We start from the raw sequence: 20023 nt of genomic DNA, 5'->3' as shown, positions 1-20023 counted from the left end.
CCAGTCCACCCAGTCCGCCCAGTCCGCCCAGTCCGCCCAGTCTACACAGTCCACACAGTCCACCCAGTCTACACAGTCCACCCAGTCCACACAGTCCACCCAGTCCGTCCAGTCCACCCAGTCCGCCCAGTCCACCCAGTCCACCCAGTCCGCACAGTCCACACAGTCCACACAGTCCACACAGTCCACCCAGTCCACCCAGTCCACCCAGTCCATTGAGCAGCAAAGGTCTCAAAGTGTTGCTGTTGTTTGGTTCGTGTCTTTACCACGAGTCAAACACAACTCCAAACTTCTTAACTCAACAAAACGCTGCAGAGTTCAAGTTGTTTTTACCTGACACACCTCATCTGTTCAAAATAAAGTTTCCTGTTAAATGTCAAAATAAAATATTGTAACGTAAAATACTGATTTTCTGTTGCCGTAAATTAAATGATGGTTTTCAGAAAGAAACTTAATAATTACCAATAAGAAATTCTTTCATTTAAATGTCTGTTGCAGCAAGTTTCTCATTGCTATTTTATTTTATTATCTTTTAGTTTTTATTGCATATAATAAAATAAAACTGGTGCATGATACAGCATCTCGTTTCAGTTATTTTCATTTTATGAGATATTGAATCCAAAATTAGGAGAATTTGGAATTTAGTTGAAATGGAGCCACAAAAGTGAAAACACTATTCCTGATGTAAACAAACCTTCAACAGCATCATAAAACATTGAAAAGCAGTTTCTCTGCTGAATAGTTTGTTATTTGTTGATAGGTAAAAGTTAAGTGTTAACGTCACTGAACATGGGAAAAAGAAAAAGTTTAATAAAGTTAAGAAACAAAGTTGGAAAAGTCGATAGTCATCCTGTCCCCCTCCCCAAGCTAATAGAATCTATGTAAAAGAACAGAGGTGAAAAAAATAGAAAATAAAATAAATAAAATGAATCCTGCAGCCACGGTCAGAAGTGCAGGTTGTAAACTTCAGGTGAATTACAGCTAACGGGGGAAAAACAGCCCAAAAAGAGGCTTTTTATCTGCTCTCCTTTCGTCCACCACTTGGCAGGAATTTTGCCAAAACAATCAATAACTGCAGCCTGAGCCGCAGAGCAGCAAGTCGTTTTGGAGGAGTTGTGTGTGAAGTCAAAACAGCAAAACATAGCTCAAAGAAGCAGCCTACGGCAAGCCTGGGGGCCAAAAAACCCACCAGCGGTTTAACCCCGTGGAAGAGCAAGATAATACAAAATATTTTCTGTGTTACATTGTGGTGTTTACATAAGTTGTGCCGGCGCAGCAGATTTTAATGTGAATGTACAGTAGTAATGGACGAACTGATCGTCCTCACACAGATGGTTTTTTAAAGTACATGCAGCAGCTTGTGCATTTTTTATGAAGCTGAATGTGTCTGATGCTGCAGGGAGACTCGTCGGACAGGAACTAGAAGCTCTCACTCCGGCTGCACCAGGGAAAATAAAACCATTATTTATATGTTTGGTCGAAATTTCATCAGCTCAGATTGTCAGACATGTTGTTTCCTGAAAGAGGAGAAGATGTTTTTATAACTGCTGTTATCAGGCCTGAACAATGTATTATTATTATTATTATTATTATTATCATTATCATTATTATTATTATTATTATTATTATTATTATTATTATTAGGCTCTGTTTCAATTCTTTGTTTATTGATCTTCGCAGGGAAATTACTTTGATTGAAAACTCAAAATTTGTAGTATTTTCTGAAACTGCAGCGTGGACAATCTACTTCCTGTTTAGACCGGCACGCACATGCCCGGTGCTCTTGGATGGTCATGTGATGTGATGGTCAGGTGTGTCAGTATGGACTCGTGGAGAGCGTGTTCGTTCTGAAACAGTGTTTTCAGTGTGGACGAAGCCGTAGAAGTGTCTGTGACTGACCTGCAGTCACCACAGCGTTAACATGCGTCACCATGACTACTGTACCAATATTCATCATTTAAATTTTCACATAGACAAGTTGAAATCTTTATAAACAATACGAACAGAATCAGCAGATACTGATGGACCCCAGTTGTCGTCATCAGAAAATGAAATGAAAATAAACGACTCACAAACAGAAGTTCCACTCGTTTTTTTCCCTCTTTTTTTTTCCCTTTGTAAAACAAACAACAGTTTATTTCCACAGCCTTGAATGATATTTCAGCTCTTTCATCATCTGAGATGACTGGAGCAAAATTAAACACCTGTTGTTCTAACACTACTTCTGCTTTTATTTATTGTTTCTTTACATATTCCCACCGAGGCCCGGCTGCTTTATTCTGCAGCAGGTGAATCTACTTTTCCTCCTCCACATCAGCTCCTCCTGGGATTCACTCTCCCGCCCAAACATCCTCACATTTCTACCAGAAATGAATTTATACTGCGGCGCTTGTATTATTGGGGTTTACAAATAAAATACTAGTGTTGTTTTAATCGAGTTTTTATTAGATTTTTGGTTTCTCTCGCGTTCAGTAACTCACAGGTGGCACATTTAATAGCAAACTGTGCATTAGCTGCTTCCAGATCTATTTCCTGCCACAGGGCTGCTGCTCCCTCTCCTACCTGTTTATTCTCCATCTGCGGGGGAAGAAAAGTGTTTGCTTTGCTCTTTTTGTTTCTCGCTAAAGCTAAACTGGACCAGTTTGTCTTTTAAATTAATATTTCCTCTGCAGGCTGGAGGCTCATTACAGACGCTCGCAGCTCGTCGGACGCCTCCTGAACGATGTTGGATTTTAACTGGCTAAAGAAGGAAGTGAACTCCTGCAGAATCAATTCAATTTCAATCTCAGTTCAGTTCATGTCTTTGTGCTTCGTTGGCGTGAATGTCAGTGAGTGTATCACCAACGCATTGAGGAGAAGACAATTCAATAAAGTGTGTGTGTGTATGTGTGTGTGTGTGTGTCTTTCTATTGTTGTGTTGACTAATTTTGGTTTGAAACCATCGGACATTTCACCTTTATGGACATTTAGACATTATAAGGACATTTTGACACATTTTACAGCTTTTTATTCTACAGGTTTTAAAAAGTCAGTGTATTATAAAAAATGTACTTTTGAGTAGTTGAGTAAGTATTTTTACTCCAGTACTTTAACTTAAATAAAAATCTGACTTTCAATTTGCTCATGTAGTTTTTCAAAATGATCTTTCCAAATGTTTCCATGTTGCAGGTCTGGGTTCTTCCATCTCCCCCAGGACTCTTCATTTCTCTTAGTTTCTGATCATGATGGTTTTTTTCTTAAGTTTATTTGTTTTCATTCTCTCAGTGTTTCAGCATCGTTTTGTCTCAGGTCTGTGTTTTGTGTCTCACAGTGTTTTACATTAGACTTCTGTCCAATTCACTCTTCCTTTTTCAGTCTCTTTAGATGCCGAGCTGCTGCTCTCAGTGGCAGCATTCATTCTGTTGCTGTTACCTGACGCTGCCACTAGATGGAGGTATTCGTCTTCTGTGATCTCACACTGTGTACCTGTGTCTTTTAAACTCCAGAGGGCGCTGTGCACAAAGGAAAACAACTCAGCAGTCAACATCCACACACACTCTGGCTCCTGTGAAAACCCTGAGGTTCACTCAGACTTTAACCTCGTTCCAACCTCAGACAAAAAATACGTGTCCGACCTAAAATAAGCAGGTGACCAAACGTTAGAGCCGCAGACGGTGAGTCCTCCTTTAAAGACACATTCCTCTTCACACAACTTCAGAAAATGTGATGTTTTTCCAATGAAGTTCTGATACACACGATGTTAATGATACACATTTTATTGAAAAAGTTACAAATCTTTCTTTCAATGACACAAAAATATTGATACAGTTTTTTTTTTTTTTTCAAAGGTTTTACAAAAGACTTTGTACAAAGTGCTGTTCATCTGGTTTCCAAATTACAGTCAAGAAAACTACAACTAAGAAAAACTTTGGATGGAAGTTAAACCAATAATTTAAGAGACAAACTGAATAATTCAACATCCTGAATAAACTTACCTACACAGGAATATTCCAATATTTGACTTCAGAGCTGCTGGACACAGGAAGTTCAGACAACAAACACTTTCTCTTCCCTTCATTCAGCTCTGTGTTGTTGTTTAGTCTTGAGCAAAAACAAAAAAAGACAAAGAGACATTTCCCCCTGGTCGCTGGCTCACTCTCCGCCGACCGAAGTCTGAACGACAGTGAGGTTTATTTAGCTTTATTAGGAAACATGGAGACAAAGGTTCAGTGATTTCAGGTGAGAGATAATCTGAAACAAGGAAGCCACAAACATTTCCAGTGTTTGGATTCACTGTTTAAGACAAATTCTTTTTGTTATTGAAGTTCCTGCTCAGTTCCTCCCTTCACTTCCTGTTTTTCTATCAAATCATTGTCTGTGTTTTTTGTTTTTTGTCCTTCTTGTTTTTCAGAGTAAATATCCTGGAACAAACAGATGTTTGATTCCAGTCATTTACTGTTGATTAAAACCTGAATCGAAGCACCTGATGCTGTAGCACCATGTCAATAACAGGATCTGTCATTTTCAACACACCTACAGTATATTCATGAACCGGTGTACGGACGCTCAACAACTGCAGACGTCTTCACCAACCTCTCCCGTCCTCCTCCACCTGTCCAGTAGCTGCCTCACCACCTCTGGTCACCTGATCCCCCACACACACCTGTGCACCTGCTCCTCATTCCCTCATAAGTCACTCAGTGTATAAACCAACACTTCAGATCGTCTGTCGCTCTCTGTAGCTTTAGCTGTTGTCTGTCTGTGTCATGACTAGACATGAGACAGTAGAGAAATGTAGTGTCACGATTATAGTGATCAGAATTATCGCGGAAAATGTTGAAAAAGTAATAAATCATTAAAATAGAAACATGTCCAACACATCTGACTAGGTGTGATGACATCACAGCTCTCGTCCGGCACTGTCGCCGTCTTCCCGACACAAACAAACCCACGTTGCTCGCCATGCAAGCGTCTGGGAGACTGTTGCTGGTTGATGCCGTACAGAACCTAACGTGACTCAAATTAACCGCAGTAATTAACCATGTTAATCAGCCAAGGTTATAGTGATAATTAAAACTTAAACGGTAATACTAATGGTGGGGCATAGTGGGACCCCGGTGATGTTTCATCTCTACTCGTGACATCTATCCGCTCTTCAGTTTCTCTACCTTTTGTTTTGCTGATTCTCACCAACCTCTGCTCAACCACACCAACATCTTTTTATCCTGGTCGGAGTCGCCAGTCTCGTCACTGTATCGACACAAGACGCGTTGAAAGTGACACATCCTGTACGTTTACGTTTTCATTGTTATTTATCATTATTTACAGTTTCAGTCTTTTCAATCACAATCATTGAAACAGTTTCCAACAGTTCACTTCCTGTTCCGAGCTGTCAGTCTCTTCTGGTGCTCAGTGAACAGATTTATTGATAACGTCCTGATGGTGCAGCCGGGCCCGACCTCTTCTCAGTGTTCCCAGAGTTCCTCGCTGCGTTGCCTGCTGCAGGTGTGGCGGCGCCGTCCAGGCCCAGCGAGCGCCGGTACGCCGCAGACAGTCGGTACAGGACGTCCGGGCGAGGGCCGGGGTGGGCGTCGGCCTTCTGCGTCATCAGCATCTCAAACAGCGTGCTGACCTCAGACAGGAGGGTCCCGCCCAGTGGGCCGTCCTTCTCTGGAGTTTTACCTGAGAGGAGGAAGAAGACAAGGAGGTGTCACTCTGCTGCTGTTTCTGGGAACTGAAAACAGAAATTCTAACTTAAGGTGAAAAAGATTTGCAATTATTTACTTGTACCAACTTTGTTTATATAAAGTAATTAAGCAGATTTAACTGCTGTGTTGTTTTCAGCAGTGACAGCTGACGACGTTCTGTTTTACCAAAGGTGGAGAAGGACGAGGAGTCCAGGGCGTCCCGGGGAAGGAGCTCAGTTTCTGGGGACGGAGGCCCATTGGGGACAAAAACGTTGTCGTGGTAATCGCCAGTGAGCGGGAGAGAGAGTCTGGCCATCCAGGCCGGGTCGTTGACCTCCGAGAAGACGTCATCTGCAGAAAGAGAGAGAGTGAGTCAATGAAATGAGGAATATTTTCTTTGTTATAATCCCAGATTTCATTGAGAATTTGACTTCAGTAAAAATACAAAAGTATTAGAGTCAAAATATACGAGTACCACAAGTAAAAGTACTCATTCTGCAGAATGGCAGATAATGAATAGTATACAGTAATGAAGTATAAAGCTACACAGCCATTGGTCTGTGAGTGTGTGTTGGTAAAAAGGAGATGTGTTCTGATCTTTCAGTGATTTGTAAAATCAGTGTGAAATCTGTCTGATGCAACGACCGTGACACAAGACTCTCACACCGTCCCTGTCCTGATGCGCCGCCTCAGAGCGGGTCACAGAGGAAGTTTAATGTTCCCTGTTAGTCTTTGTCCGACTGTTGGACGAGGACGAGGCAGGAAAAGGAGGAAATGACACAGTGGTTTTATCTGGCTGCTGTCAACGGGCCTTTTCCTGCCGTCCATGGCGTCCAGCGCGCTTCGAACGTACGCTACACATCACGTCCACACCGCTGCTGCCCTGCTCGCCGCCTCCACTCCGATTATTCCAGTCAGTGTCAGAGGCGTAACCGCCGGGTGTGTCAGACTCTGAGTCACAAACAAACCCAGATGATTACACGTCTCATTTCATTTATTCAGTTACAGTAAAACAAGCTGTGCACTGGACATCAGCGTGAAATAAAAACTTCAACTCCTGATGTTTAACACTTCTTATCCTCATTACATCCTGTTTACGTCCGGCTCTTCCTGGTTGTTGTTATCTGCTTGTGCAGCGGCTTGATTTCCCATCAGAGCTATTTCAGTTTCATCTGATCTAATTCAGGCTGCAGACCGTGACAGATCCTCTCAGCGTGTCGCTGGAAACAGCTCATGTATGTGTGCGATTATCTCGCTGGAGGTGAGATGAGAGAGGCGGCGTGACGGCGTCCTCATCCAAGGAAACACGTTTAAAGGAGAACCTGAGGATGAGGAGCAGAGAGGCCGGAGCAGCTTCTAGCTCTGTCTGACCTGCTCGTTCATTAGCGACCACACACAGAGACGTGTGTGACGGCGCATCAATATAAATAATACAGAAGAACGTAGAGGAGTAAAAACTGCATCAGCTCCGACTAATCAGCTCCAGAGCTGTGGTCTCCTTCATCTAACCACCACCAGATGCAGGGAATTAACTTCAACAACAACTGCAACACACACACACACACACACACACACACACACACACACACACACACACAGTCTAATGCATACACCCAGTGCGGCACAGACCGCCCCCAGAGTTAACCCCTCCGCCCTAACCCTCCTTTCCTCCCTTTGTTTTGGCAAAGATCCTCTGAACATGAAATCCTCTTTAAATGACTGAATGTGTCGAGTTTCAGCAGATTCTTCACAGATAAGAAGTCTGCAGTTTAAAACCACCGTCGCCGTGTTTAACCTGGAAATTCAATCAAATCAAACTTCAACACAGACTGCTTTAAGTCTTCTGAATCAGTGTAGGAAGAAATGATGTAAGAAATCAGCATCAGGCCATTTCATGTTTAAAAAGTCATGTATTACTTTTACCTAACTTATGCTAAACTTCAAGCTTTAACAGAAACACGAGGTTCAGTGTTACACAGGAACAAAACAGAGAAATACAGGACGTTTGAGAATCAGTTTTCCTTATTGTCAACAAATCCCACGATTACACCAAAATACACAATGTGCTCATTTAAACACTTTCTAACCTCCCGACTGTCTGTGGCTCTCTGACTGTTAAACTCCTGCTTCATATGTCAATATTTAAACACAACTATCTGTGTCTTTATTTTACAGACAGTTACACATAGAGCATTCGTTGGGGACTATTTTCAGCAGCGGATTAATCCACATTTTGAGGTCAGTGTGTGTGTGTGTGGGACTGAGTCAAAATAAACTGTGTGGCTCATTAATGTGTTAAGGGACAAGATCAGGGTTTAAATACACACTCAGAACTAAGTCAGTTTTATCTTTTGATTTCACCATTTTAGAGATCGCCTCCATGTTTTCCTCTTTATTTATATAAACACCAAAAAAAGAGGGATCACAGGTAACAGAGTCGGAATCAGCTGTTAGACTGTCTGCTGAAAACAGTCGACATTTAACTCGAAATAAAATATGATTGACACATCGTCAGTTTATTCTCTAGTTAACTACACAACTGTTTTGGTTCCTGCCTGTAATATAATAGTCTTAGAGGTGGAACTGATCACTGCCTCTCTGTTGTTCAGTATGTAATTAATTAAATAAACACTTTGCAAACAAATCGCCATGGAAGCATGAGCTCTGGTAAGTTTAAATATTAAGAATATAACCGTAAATAAACTATAAAAAAGACAAGGTTGAAATAATCAGCCGACAAGATTTGTTTGGTCCAAGTTCATTTAAACAGAAAAGAAGTGTAATAATTATATGATTATAAAGCTATGGTTATATATTTCTATCATATGCATTTGAAGTGCAGTATTTACATGTGTTGTGTGTGAGTGTATGTTGTGTGTAAGTAAAGCTACAAATTAGGGTTAAGCTGCATGTCATGCAGTGACGTGTGTGTTAGCTTATGCTACATGCTACCTGTAGTTTAGCTGTAGAGAAATTAACTGTAAATACAAAATATACATACATACATTTTGTTTACTGTATGTGTCTTTTAATGGAGGGAGCTGCACACGTGGTATAACATGACACTCATGTTCATAAGGTTATATTTATAACGGAGAGAGAACACAACCACAGTCCCAACTGATCGAGAAGGAAACACACTCTCACACACTCTGTCAACGCCGGGAGCATCATCTGCAAACCTGAACAAAGGCTCAGGAATCTGTTGGTCCGATTCATCATGACAGACAGAAGAAGAAGAAGCAGGTCACAAAAATATAAAAGAAGGAGAAAAGATTTATGTGTTGCACTGACGGCTTCATCAAAGCTCAAACACACACACACGCACACACACACACACACACACACACACGCACACACACACAGTTAGTAGTCATAGTACTCTGGTGTAAGTTACAGTGATAATAGAGCCTGCAGGGTGGAAGGTGAGTCAAGCATCACACACACAACACAACACACTCCCACTCACACTTTTGTTTCTCTCTCTCCTGTCATAAAGCAAAGCTCGCTCGACCATCATCAGGCGGTAAACCCCTCTGCTCGCCCTGGGACTCCGACCACCACAATACCAGGAAGAAACTGTTTAACACACACACACACACACACACACACACACACACACACACACACACACACACACACCTACTGTACACACTCACACATTGTAAAAACTGGCCTACATACCACAGAGGAACTCCCAGCTACACAATACGTCTTCAGTGAGTGAGTTTCAGTGAAAATATCTTGGTAAAACTTCAGTAAAGACGGCGGCCATGTTTTCATAACAGAAATGAGGACATGAAGCTGGATATCATGGACGTGTCCAGTGACCTAACACATGCTAATATCAGAAATAACATTAATGCTAACAACACTATTAAGTTTATACGCTAACATGCTATTAGCGCTAACACTCTAAAACGACCATGCTTAAAAATCATCACTACCATTCTTAGGAAACCATCATGCTAACAACACTAACATGCTAATAGCACAAACACGCTAATAACCGTCATGTGCTAATGACATTATCATGACCATTATCATATTAATAAAACTAACATGCTCATTGAGCTATCATAGAAATATCACAATAGCATGCTAATAAAACAAACCGTCACATGCTAATGACATTATCATGCTAATAACACTCACATGGTCATAAAACTATCATAGTAATATCACTATGATATGCTAACAACACTAACATGCTAATAGCACAAACATGATAATGACAGTCATGTGCTAATGACATATCATGAACATTAAACTCATATCAATATAGCACGCTAACAACATTAAAGTATCGCTAACATGCTAATAACACAAACACGCTAATGACTGTCGCATGCTAATAACATTACCATGAACATTATTATGCTAACAACACTAACATGCTCATCAAACTCATAGCAATATCACTATAGCATGCTAATAACATTAAAGTAATGCTAGCAGGCTAATAAAACGTACGTTAACACAATGATAACTCTGACAAGCTCATAGTTTCTGTTGGTGTTTGGTTGTTTAAAGGAAACTGATTCTAATGAGATTTTTTTATAAGTTTGTGGGAATTTTCAACCACAAAAACACAGAAAATCCCATTTGAAGACAAAGAAATAACATGTTTCTGAGCACATCTGAACCTCGGAGGAACGGAGCGTGTGGGTGGATGTGGATGTGTAACCTGCCACTGTGTTATTTCCTGCTGTCGTCCTGTTTTCTACTTTTGCCAGTGTGTGTCCATTGTAAGTGATCGGTCTGTATATTCTGCAGGGGTCAAAGTGCAGCTGCTTTTGTCCTGATGGATCAGAGAGTTTCAGCAGGAGGTCGCCGCTAAACTCAGTGACACCAGTGTAGTTTACTGTTTGTCTCTTTAAATAGAAAAGTACAGCAGAGTCAGAGTTCCACTTACTTTGTGAAAGAAATTACTACAATACTGTGTAATGATACTACAGCTACGTATGGGCGTGGTTTTTTTATTTTTAATAAAGAACTCCACATATTTCTTTGACATATTTGTGTGTGTGTGTGTGTGTGTGTGTGTGTGTGTGTGTGTGTGTACCAGTGTTGTTGAGCAGGTTGTTGAGCCCCTCCTCCAGCTGTGGGTCTATGGGTGAGTCTCTTCCTGGTTCCCAGTCCACATCTCCAGCCTCGCTTTCACCGTGTCCACTGTCTTTGGTGCTCTGCCAATCAGAACAGTCCTGGCCTCCATATCTGCACACACACACACACACACACACACACACACAACTGTCAGATAACATCAGAAACTTTCTGACTGAAGGAATCCTCAGTCAGTGGGTTTGTTTTCATCAGTTTTCCGTGAAACAAACGTAGGATTTTGTTTTTTAACGTCAAAACTCAAAAGAAAAGTTCTTATTGAACATTTTATATTTTATATCAACAAGAATAGACACATTGAACTGATGAAGTATTAAAAAATAAAGGTTTGATTGCTCTGTGGAAGGAGGCGGCTGAAGCCTGTAACATAATGACAATGTTAAAAGCTTCATGTATAACCTGTGTTTTAAATAAATAAATAAAGTTTAATAACAAAACAAAATAACTAAAGGTTTGAAATCGTATTACTTGGTTTGAGAAACTTTTGCAAAAGTTTTGCTGTATTTTTTAAAGCATTTTCCAGACAGATGTTTTCACTGAAACATTCAGCTGCTTTTCACAATTTACAGAAAATACAAATGACCAATGAAATCGGATGAAAATAATAAATAAAACACAAAAAAAAAAAATGTCATCAATTGCTCATTTAGCGGTCATTCCTTCAGTGGTTCTTATCACAGATTTTTCTTCTTCTTTGTCACAGAGAAACAAAGAACATAAACCCTGATAAAACCCAGACTGAGCTCCAGTGGAAATCTCTGATATGGAGACAGAGGTTTTGCTGTGTTAAAATGGTGATAAAATTCCTGAGGTTTTAGGTGACAAATCCAGTGATAACCACCAACAACCACTCACACACACTCTCACACACACACCTCTGATCCTTCAGAACTGCAGTATCAGAGCGTGTGGCTGCAGGCAGGTTCAGACAGGAAGTGCCAGTCAGATAAAGGTGAGCTCACAGACGAGTTAGTCACTTTGGAGTAAACAGCTTCATTTTATTCCAGTGCTGAAGATTAAAATCTTATCAGACTCTGAGGTGAGTTGATGCCACTTGTTTCAGTTCAAGCTTTTTTTTCATGGATTTGGTGAAGAAACACTTTAAACACCACGTCAGTGTCGACAGAAACATGACGAAGACTTAAATTTAAAAACAACATATGAACCTTTTGGGAAACAATAACCTCCTACTGGGGGCAAAAACTTGTCATTTCCCCAGACAAACCAACCAGAACCAGGACAAAATCGATTAGTTGATCAATCAAGTTGTTAATTGACAGTTTGGGTTGTTTTTTTGTTTTTTTTATAGTTTAAATCATTTTTAAGCCAAAATTTAAAAACAAATTCTGCACATTTTTAAGGTTTTTGACTCAGACAACAGGTATTTGAATGTTACCTGTGATCCAGGGAATAAAAATGGGCCTTTTCCACTATTTTGTGAAATTTTATTAATTGATATTTGTAATTAATTAAACTTGATAATCCAACCTTCAACAAAGTTTGTCATCGCCTCCAAAATCCTTACAAATGACAGAATGATTCATGCGACTGTTTGCTGTGTTTCTATCAAGGTGATGTCAGATCTAATCTCATCGCCATGGTGACGCCGAGGTACACTGCTTCCTGTGAATCAGTCAGACAGAGCTGCTATAACCTGCCCTGCACTTATACACTCACGGGGGTTATGAGACACTCATCCTGTGACATTGAACGTTTCACTTCGTGTCCTGTTTGTCTGCTGCTGTTATTTCAGTCACAGCAGGTCAGTCGGTCAGAAACACGGAGGACGACATTCATCGGCTTTCACCGCGTCAACTGGAAGCCAGAGTCCCTTCATTTAAAAATAGACAAGTCAATCTAACTGACTCTAAAGAGCTGAGACACTGTTTACAGAAGTGAAGTCACCATCTGTTTTTACAGCACTTGTTTTACCCAGAGAAGAAAAGCTGTGTACACGTTGTTTTATCTTTGCACTGGTCTGAAAATAAAGTTGTTCTCTGTACTGTAAGTGTTACTGGACTTTTACCTTCTGTGTGGAAGCAGGTGAAGTTGAACCAGAGATCTCGACTCTTTTTGTGTCTATATGTGTAATGAATGTGTTGTTTTTTGCATCCGTCTCTTCAGTCAGGATTCATACTGTAAAACTGTTTGTGTACAGATGTCTAATTATTCTTCCAATGGTTTTGTCTGAACACCGATATAAGTGTTTGAACTTTTCCTTATGACATCGGAGTCAGAGCCTCTGCCTGTCCAGTTGTGATAAAAGAGAAATTTATCCCCACAACAACAGCATGAAATAAAGTCTGAAGTGATATTACACAATGCTCTGGACACAGTGATGCTGTGGCTGTCAACATGTGCAGTAACTGGAGAAGAGGCTGCTTTATTTAAATGTGGCCTATAACTTTTAATCAGGTGGTTATTATTCTCACATTATCACACAAAGCCTAAAAACATTTTTCCCCTTCTGAAGAAATAAAAAAGTAGCTGCAGAGAGAGAGGATCTTTGCACAGAAATGTTCAGGTTCAGGAGAGACATCTGTGAGTTCTTTAAATGGGTGGCATTCCCCTTTAATGTCTGCCTGTCCTGCTATCAGAGGAAGTCTGGTTTGATCAGAGGACGCAGCAGTGATCACAGTCTGAGACCTGCAGCCAGCTGGCTCTCAAACAAACCTCTGATGATGAGGAGAGTGATGAAGGAGAGGACGAAAAGACCGGGATGGGATTTGGTGCCATCTTTGTGACACAATGACAAAATATTTACTATATTATATTATATTATATTATATTATATTACAGTTTCAATGTTCAAAGAAAGAACATTTGAGTGTTTATGTGGCGTCGTATCTACGAGAAAGTTGAAGTGTGGTGGTGGTCAAAACAGAAAACTAAATCCAGCTTCTCTGTTTTCATTTTAAAGACTGAAAACCACAGGAGACAGACGGTGGTTTATGGCTCTTACTCACCACATCACATAAAGTTAACTGTTCGTATCAGATACATGTTTCCAATCATAACAGAAAAGGTGACTTTGTTATTAAATCACCAATTTCTGTTTGTCAAACTGAATTTCACACCAGCTGTTGGGATGAATGTTCGGCTTCCAGGGTGAGATTCAAGGTTGTGTTTAGGTTTGGTTTAGTTTGTTCACTGTTTTCTTACTTTAACTCTGTATAACTTTTGTTCAGAAAATTTTTAAACATTTTCACGAACAAAAAGTACAAAGTTTCTCTGAGATGAAACTGGATGGTTTAATGCAGTGAACATGTGTGACCATAGTGTCAGTTATAGGGTAAAGTAATAAAAAACCTTCATTATGTCTAAAATGAAACATAAATAAAGGAAAAGCAGAAGGAGCTCGTTGGTTTTTTGCCTTTGTTGTGGTTTTGCTGAGTCTACATCAGAGGAGGAGACGAGGGAGGAGGAGACGAGGGAGGAGGAGGAGGAGGAGGAGGAGGAGTCAGACTGACCTGCGATGAGAATATTTGTTCCCCCGGAAGTTTGGCCTTGGCTGCAGCTGACCCTGCCGGAGGAGGGAAAGGAGCTGGGAGATCTGCTGCAGGGAGGAAGAGGGAGGAAGAGGGAGGAGAGGAGGGATGAAGGTGAAAGAGAGAGAGAGGTGAATATAATGGCTAAAAACATCAGGCTAAAGAAAGGGTGTAGATTTGCAAATGGCCAGCAGGGACATGTCCCTACGAACATTTTGGGAGGACAGAATCGTCCCTACCAATATTTGAGTGAACTCCTTTGCACTATGTTTGGAGTAAAGTCATATTAGATCATTCCAATGTGCTACGTCTCCAAGACAACCGATTTAAGCATGCTAGCAACGCCATCAGAAAAATGGCGACTTAAGTTTTTTAACCATGTTAGCTTACGTTAACTAGCAAGCTAACCCTGGCTTCAGTCTTCTGGAGGCTAGCAGTCAGGTTGCTGACAGGAGTTAAAATGGTGGATATATCAGAATATGAGTCAAATTTCTATAGAAGAATCACATGAAAATGTCACAATGAATACTCTGACTTTTTTATGCCTTACTTATGACGTTTTTCTGAATATTTTTATGCATTTACATATTTATGCATGACTATACTATGATGTTTTCTGATGTATTTATGCCTTTCTATACTATGTCGTTTTTTTTACTTTTTATGCTTTACTATACTATAACGATTTCTGATGTTTTTATGCCTTACTATAACATATTTTTGTACCTTGTTATACCATGATGTTTTTTGACATATTCATACCTTACTGTACAATTATGTTTTTCACATTGTTATGCCTTACTGTATTATGTCGTTTTTTTGACTTTTTATGCTTTACTATACTATGACGTTTTCTGATGTTTTTATGCCTTACTATAATATGACATTTTTGTACCTTGTTATACTATGATGTTTTTTGACGTTTTAATGCCATTCTATACTATGATGTTTTTTGACATATTCATACCTTACCATACTATGACATTTTCTGATGTTTTTATGCCTCACTATAGTATAACTTTTTTATACCTTATTATACTATGTCGTTTTTTTGACTTTTTATTCCTTACTATACTATGATGTTTTTTGACATTTTTAAACCTTGTTATACTATGATATTTTCTGATGTTTTTATGCCTTTCTATACTATGACATTTTCTGATGTTTTTATGCCTTGGTGTACTATTACGTTTTTCACATTTGTATACTATTATGTATTTTGACGTTTTCATACCTCAGTATACAATTGCATTTTTATACCATACTATACTATGATGTTTTTTGACATTTTTGCTCCCTATTAAGCTATGTAGTTTTTATACCTTACTATGCTATGATATTTTTATACCTTGTTATATTATGTTTTTTGACATATTCATACCTTACTGTGCAATCAAGTTTTTATGCATTACTATAACGTGACGTTTTTCACATTTTTATGCCTTACTATACTATGTCGTTTTTTTGACGTTTTATGCATTACTATACTATGACGTTTTTATACCTTATTACACTATGATGTTTTAAGCCTTACTATACTATGACGTTTTCTGATCTTTTTATGCATTACTATACCAAAACATTTTCTGATGTTTTTATGCCTTTGTGTACTATGACGTTTTTCACATTTTTATGTCTAACTATACTATGACGTTTTTATACCTTATTATAATATGATGTTTTTATGCCTTACTGTACTATGATGTTTTTGTACCTTATTATAATATGATTTTTTCATGCCTTACTGTACTATGTTTTTTTTTTTACTTTTTATGGCCTTCTATAGTATGACATTTACTGATGTTTTTATGCCTTACTATACCATGACATTTTTCACATTTTTATGCCTTTCTATACTATGACATTTTCTGATGTTTTTATGCTTTACTATACTATGATGTTTTCTGATGTTTTATGTCTCAGTGTACTATGATGTATTTTGACATTTTCATACCTTACTATGCAATTAAATTTTTATGCCATACTATACTATGATGTTTTAATGCCATATTATTCTATGATGTTTTTTGACATATTCACACCTTACTGTATAATTACATTTTTATGCCATACTATACTATGATGTTTTTATTCCTTGTTATACTATGCGTTTTTTGACGTTTTAATGCCATACTATATTATGATGTCTTCTGACATATTCATACCTTACTGTTCAATTACATTTTATGCTTCACTATATTATGACGTTTTTTTTACATTTTCATACCTTACTATACTGTGACGTTTTCTAATGTTTTTATACCTTATTATACAATGATATTTTTATGCATTACTATACTATGATGTTTTTTGACATTTTCATACCTTACTATACTATGACGTTTTCTGATGTTTTCATACCTTACTGTACTGTGACGTTTTTTGACATTTTTATGCATTACTATACTATGACGTTTTTTGACATTTTCATACTTTACTATACTATGATGTTTTCTGATGTTTTTATGCTTTACTATACTATGATGTTCTTCACATTTTTATGTCTTACACTACTATGACGTTTTTTATACCTTATTATACTATGACGTTTTTATGCCATCCTATACTATGACGTTTTCTGATGTTTTATGCCTTGGTGTACTATGATGTATTTTGATGTTTTCATACCTTAATATACAATTAAATTTTTATGCCATACTATACTATGATATTTAGATACCTTGTTATACTATGTTTTTCACATTTTTATGCCTTTCTATACTATGATGTTTTTTTTTACTTCTTATGTGTTACTATACTATGACATTTTCTGATGTTTTTATGCCTTACTATACTATGATGTTTTTTACATTTTTTACCTTATTATACTATGATGTTTTCTGATGTTTTATGTCTCAGTGTACTATGATGTATTTTGACATTTTCATACCTTACTATACAATAAAATTCTTATGCCTTACTATACTATGACGTTTCTTTGACTTTTTATGACGTTTTCTGATATTTTTATGCCTAACTATACTATCTTGGTTTTTTTTAACTTTTTATGGCTTACTACAGTATGACGTTTTCTGATGTTTTTATGCCTTAGTGTACTATGATGTATTTTGACGTTTTCATACCTTACTATGCAATTCAATTTTTATGCCAAACTATACTATAATGGTTTGATGCCATACTATTCTATGATGTTTTTTGACATATTCACACCTTACTTTATAATTACATTTTTATGCCATACTATACTATGATGTTTTTATTCCTTGTTATACTATGCTGTTTTATGACGTTTTAATGCCATACTATACTATGATGTTTTCTGACATATTCATACCTTACTGTTCAATTACGTTTTTATGACTTACTGTATTATGGCGTTTTTTGACATTTTCATACCTTACTATACTGTGACGTTTTCGGATGTTTTTATGCCTTACTATACTATGACGTTTTTTATACCTTATTATACAATTACGTTTTTATGCCATACTATACTATGAAGTTTTTTGATGTTTTATGCCTTAGTGTACTATGATGTATTTTGATGTTTTCATACCTTACTATACAATAAAATTTTTATGCCTTACTATACTATGATGTTTTTATACCTTATTATATTATGAGGTTTTTTGACAGATTCCTACCTTACTATACTATGACCTTTTTATGTCTTACTTTATTATGAAGATTCTATGTTCTACATAATATGACATTGTGTTGTATCAGCATGGTGGTACAGTGGTTGGACATGTTGTCTCACAGTAATAAGTTCGTGAGTTCAAACCTCAGATATGGGGCCAATGCTCTGTGGAGTTTATATGCCTTTTATGCCTATGACTTTTATTTTTACATTTTTATGCCTTATTATACTATGACATTTTTTTGACATTTTTATGCCTTATTATACTATGACATTTTTATGCCTTACTATACTATGACCTTTTTTCACATTTTTATGCCTTATTATACTATGACATTTTTTGACATTTTTATGTCTTACTATATTATTATGTTTTTTGACGTTTTTATGCCTTACTAAACTATGACATTTTAATGCCTTAATATACTATGACATTTTTATGCCTTACTATACTGTTACGTTTTTTGATATTTTTATGCCTTACCTTACCGTTACGTTTTTTGACATTTTTATGCCTTGTTATACTGTGACATTTTTTTGACATTTTAATGCCTTACTATACTATGACATTTTTTTTTACATTTTTATGCCCTATTATACTATAACATTTTTATGCCTCACTATACTATGAAATTTATATGCCTTATTGTAGTATGACATTTTTTGACATTTTTATGCCTTACTATGAAGTGTCGTTTTTTCACATTTTTATGCCTTATTATACTATGACATTTTTTTGACATTTTTATGCCTTAATCTACTATGTTTTTCACATTTTAATACCTTGTTATACTGTGACATTTTTTTGACATTTTTATGCCTTACTATACTATGATGTTTTTTCCCATTTTTATGCCTTATTATACTATGAAATTTTTATGCCCTATTATTCTGACATTTTTTTGACATTTTTATGCCTTACTATATACTATGACATTTTTATGCCTTATTATACTATGACATTTTTTTTGACATTTTTATGCCTTACTTTACACTTACATTTTTTGTAATTTTTATGCCTTACTATACTATGACATTTTTTTTAACATTTTTATGCCTTATTATACTATGACATTTTTATGCCTTACTATACTATGACGTTTTTTCACATTTTTATGCCTTATTATACTATGACATTTTTTGACATTTTTATGTCTTACTATACTGTTACGTTTTTTGATATTTTTATGCCTAACATTACTGTTACGTTTTTTGACATTTTTATGCCTTACTATACTATGATGTTTTTTTCCCATTTTTGTGCCTTGTTATACTGTGACCTTTTTCTTGACATTTTTATGCCTTACTATACTATGACGTTTTTGCACATTTTTATGCCTTATTATACTATGACATTTTTTGACATTTTTATATCATACTATACTATGACGTTTTTCCCCACATTTTTATGCCTTGTTATACTGTGACATTTTTTTGACATTTTTATGCCTTACTATACTATGACATTTTTTTTTACATTTTTATGCCCTATTATACTATAACATTTTTATGCCTTACTATACTATGACGTTTTTTCACATTTTTATGCCTCATTATACTATGACATTTTTATGCCTTATTATTCTATGACGTTTTTTCAAATTTTTATGCCTCACTATACTATGAAATTTATATGCCTTATTGTACTATGACATTTTTTGACATTTTTATGCCTTACTATACTATGACGTTTTTTCACATTTTTACGCCTTATTATACTATGACATTTTTTGACATTTTTATATCTTACTATACTATTATGTTTTTTGATGTTTTTATGCCTTACTAAACTATGACATTTCAATGCCTTACTATACTGTTACGTTTTTTGATGTTTTTATGCCTTACTAAACTATGACATTTTAATGCCTTACTATACTGTTACGTTTTTTGACATTTTTATGCCTTACTTTACTGTTACGTTTTTTGACATTTTTATGCCTTACTATACTATGACGTTTTTTCCCATTTTTATGCCTTGTTATACTGTGACATTTTTTTGACATTTTTATGCCTTCCTATACTATGACATTTTTTTTTACATTTTTATGCCTTATTATACTATGACATTTTTATGCCTTACTATACTATGATGTTTTTTCACATTTTAATACCTCACTATACTATGAAATTGTTATGCCTTA

General features: G+C 36.9%; 1 protein-coding gene across 2 annotated transcripts in view; it reads right to left on the bottom strand.

Annotated features, from left to right (window-relative positions):
* Positions 1-3785: 3785 nt before the first annotated feature.
* The window catches only part of pcdh12 (protocadherin 12), a 25908-nt gene continuing 9670 nt past the window's right edge, over positions 3786-20023 (bottom strand). Inside the window, exons 2-5 of one of the 2 annotated variants that reach the window (XM_022764504.1) lie at positions 14261-14346; positions 10732-10883; positions 5853-6017; positions 3786-5661 (exon numbers count right to left, since the gene is read on the bottom strand). In XM_022764504.1, coding sequence (XP_022620225.1) covers positions 5402-5661; positions 5853-6017; positions 10732-10883; positions 14261-14346 — 663 coding nt within the window. In that variant the 3' untranslated portion in view covers positions 3786-5401. The remainder of the gene's footprint in view (positions 5662-5852; positions 6018-10731; positions 10884-14260; positions 14347-20023) is intronic. The other variant, XM_022764505.1, reaches the window with a different exon arrangement.

Source organism: Seriola dumerili, unplaced genomic scaffold, assembly GCF_002260705.1.
Source record: "Seriola dumerili isolate Sdu_G_001 unplaced genomic scaffold, Sdu_1.0 BDQW01000544.1, whole genome shotgun sequence".
NCBI lineage: Eukaryota > Metazoa > Chordata > Actinopteri > Carangiformes > Carangidae > Seriola > Seriola dumerili.
The sequence above is the reverse complement of the archived record's forward strand: the minus strand, read 5'-3'. Positions and strand labels throughout refer to the sequence as shown.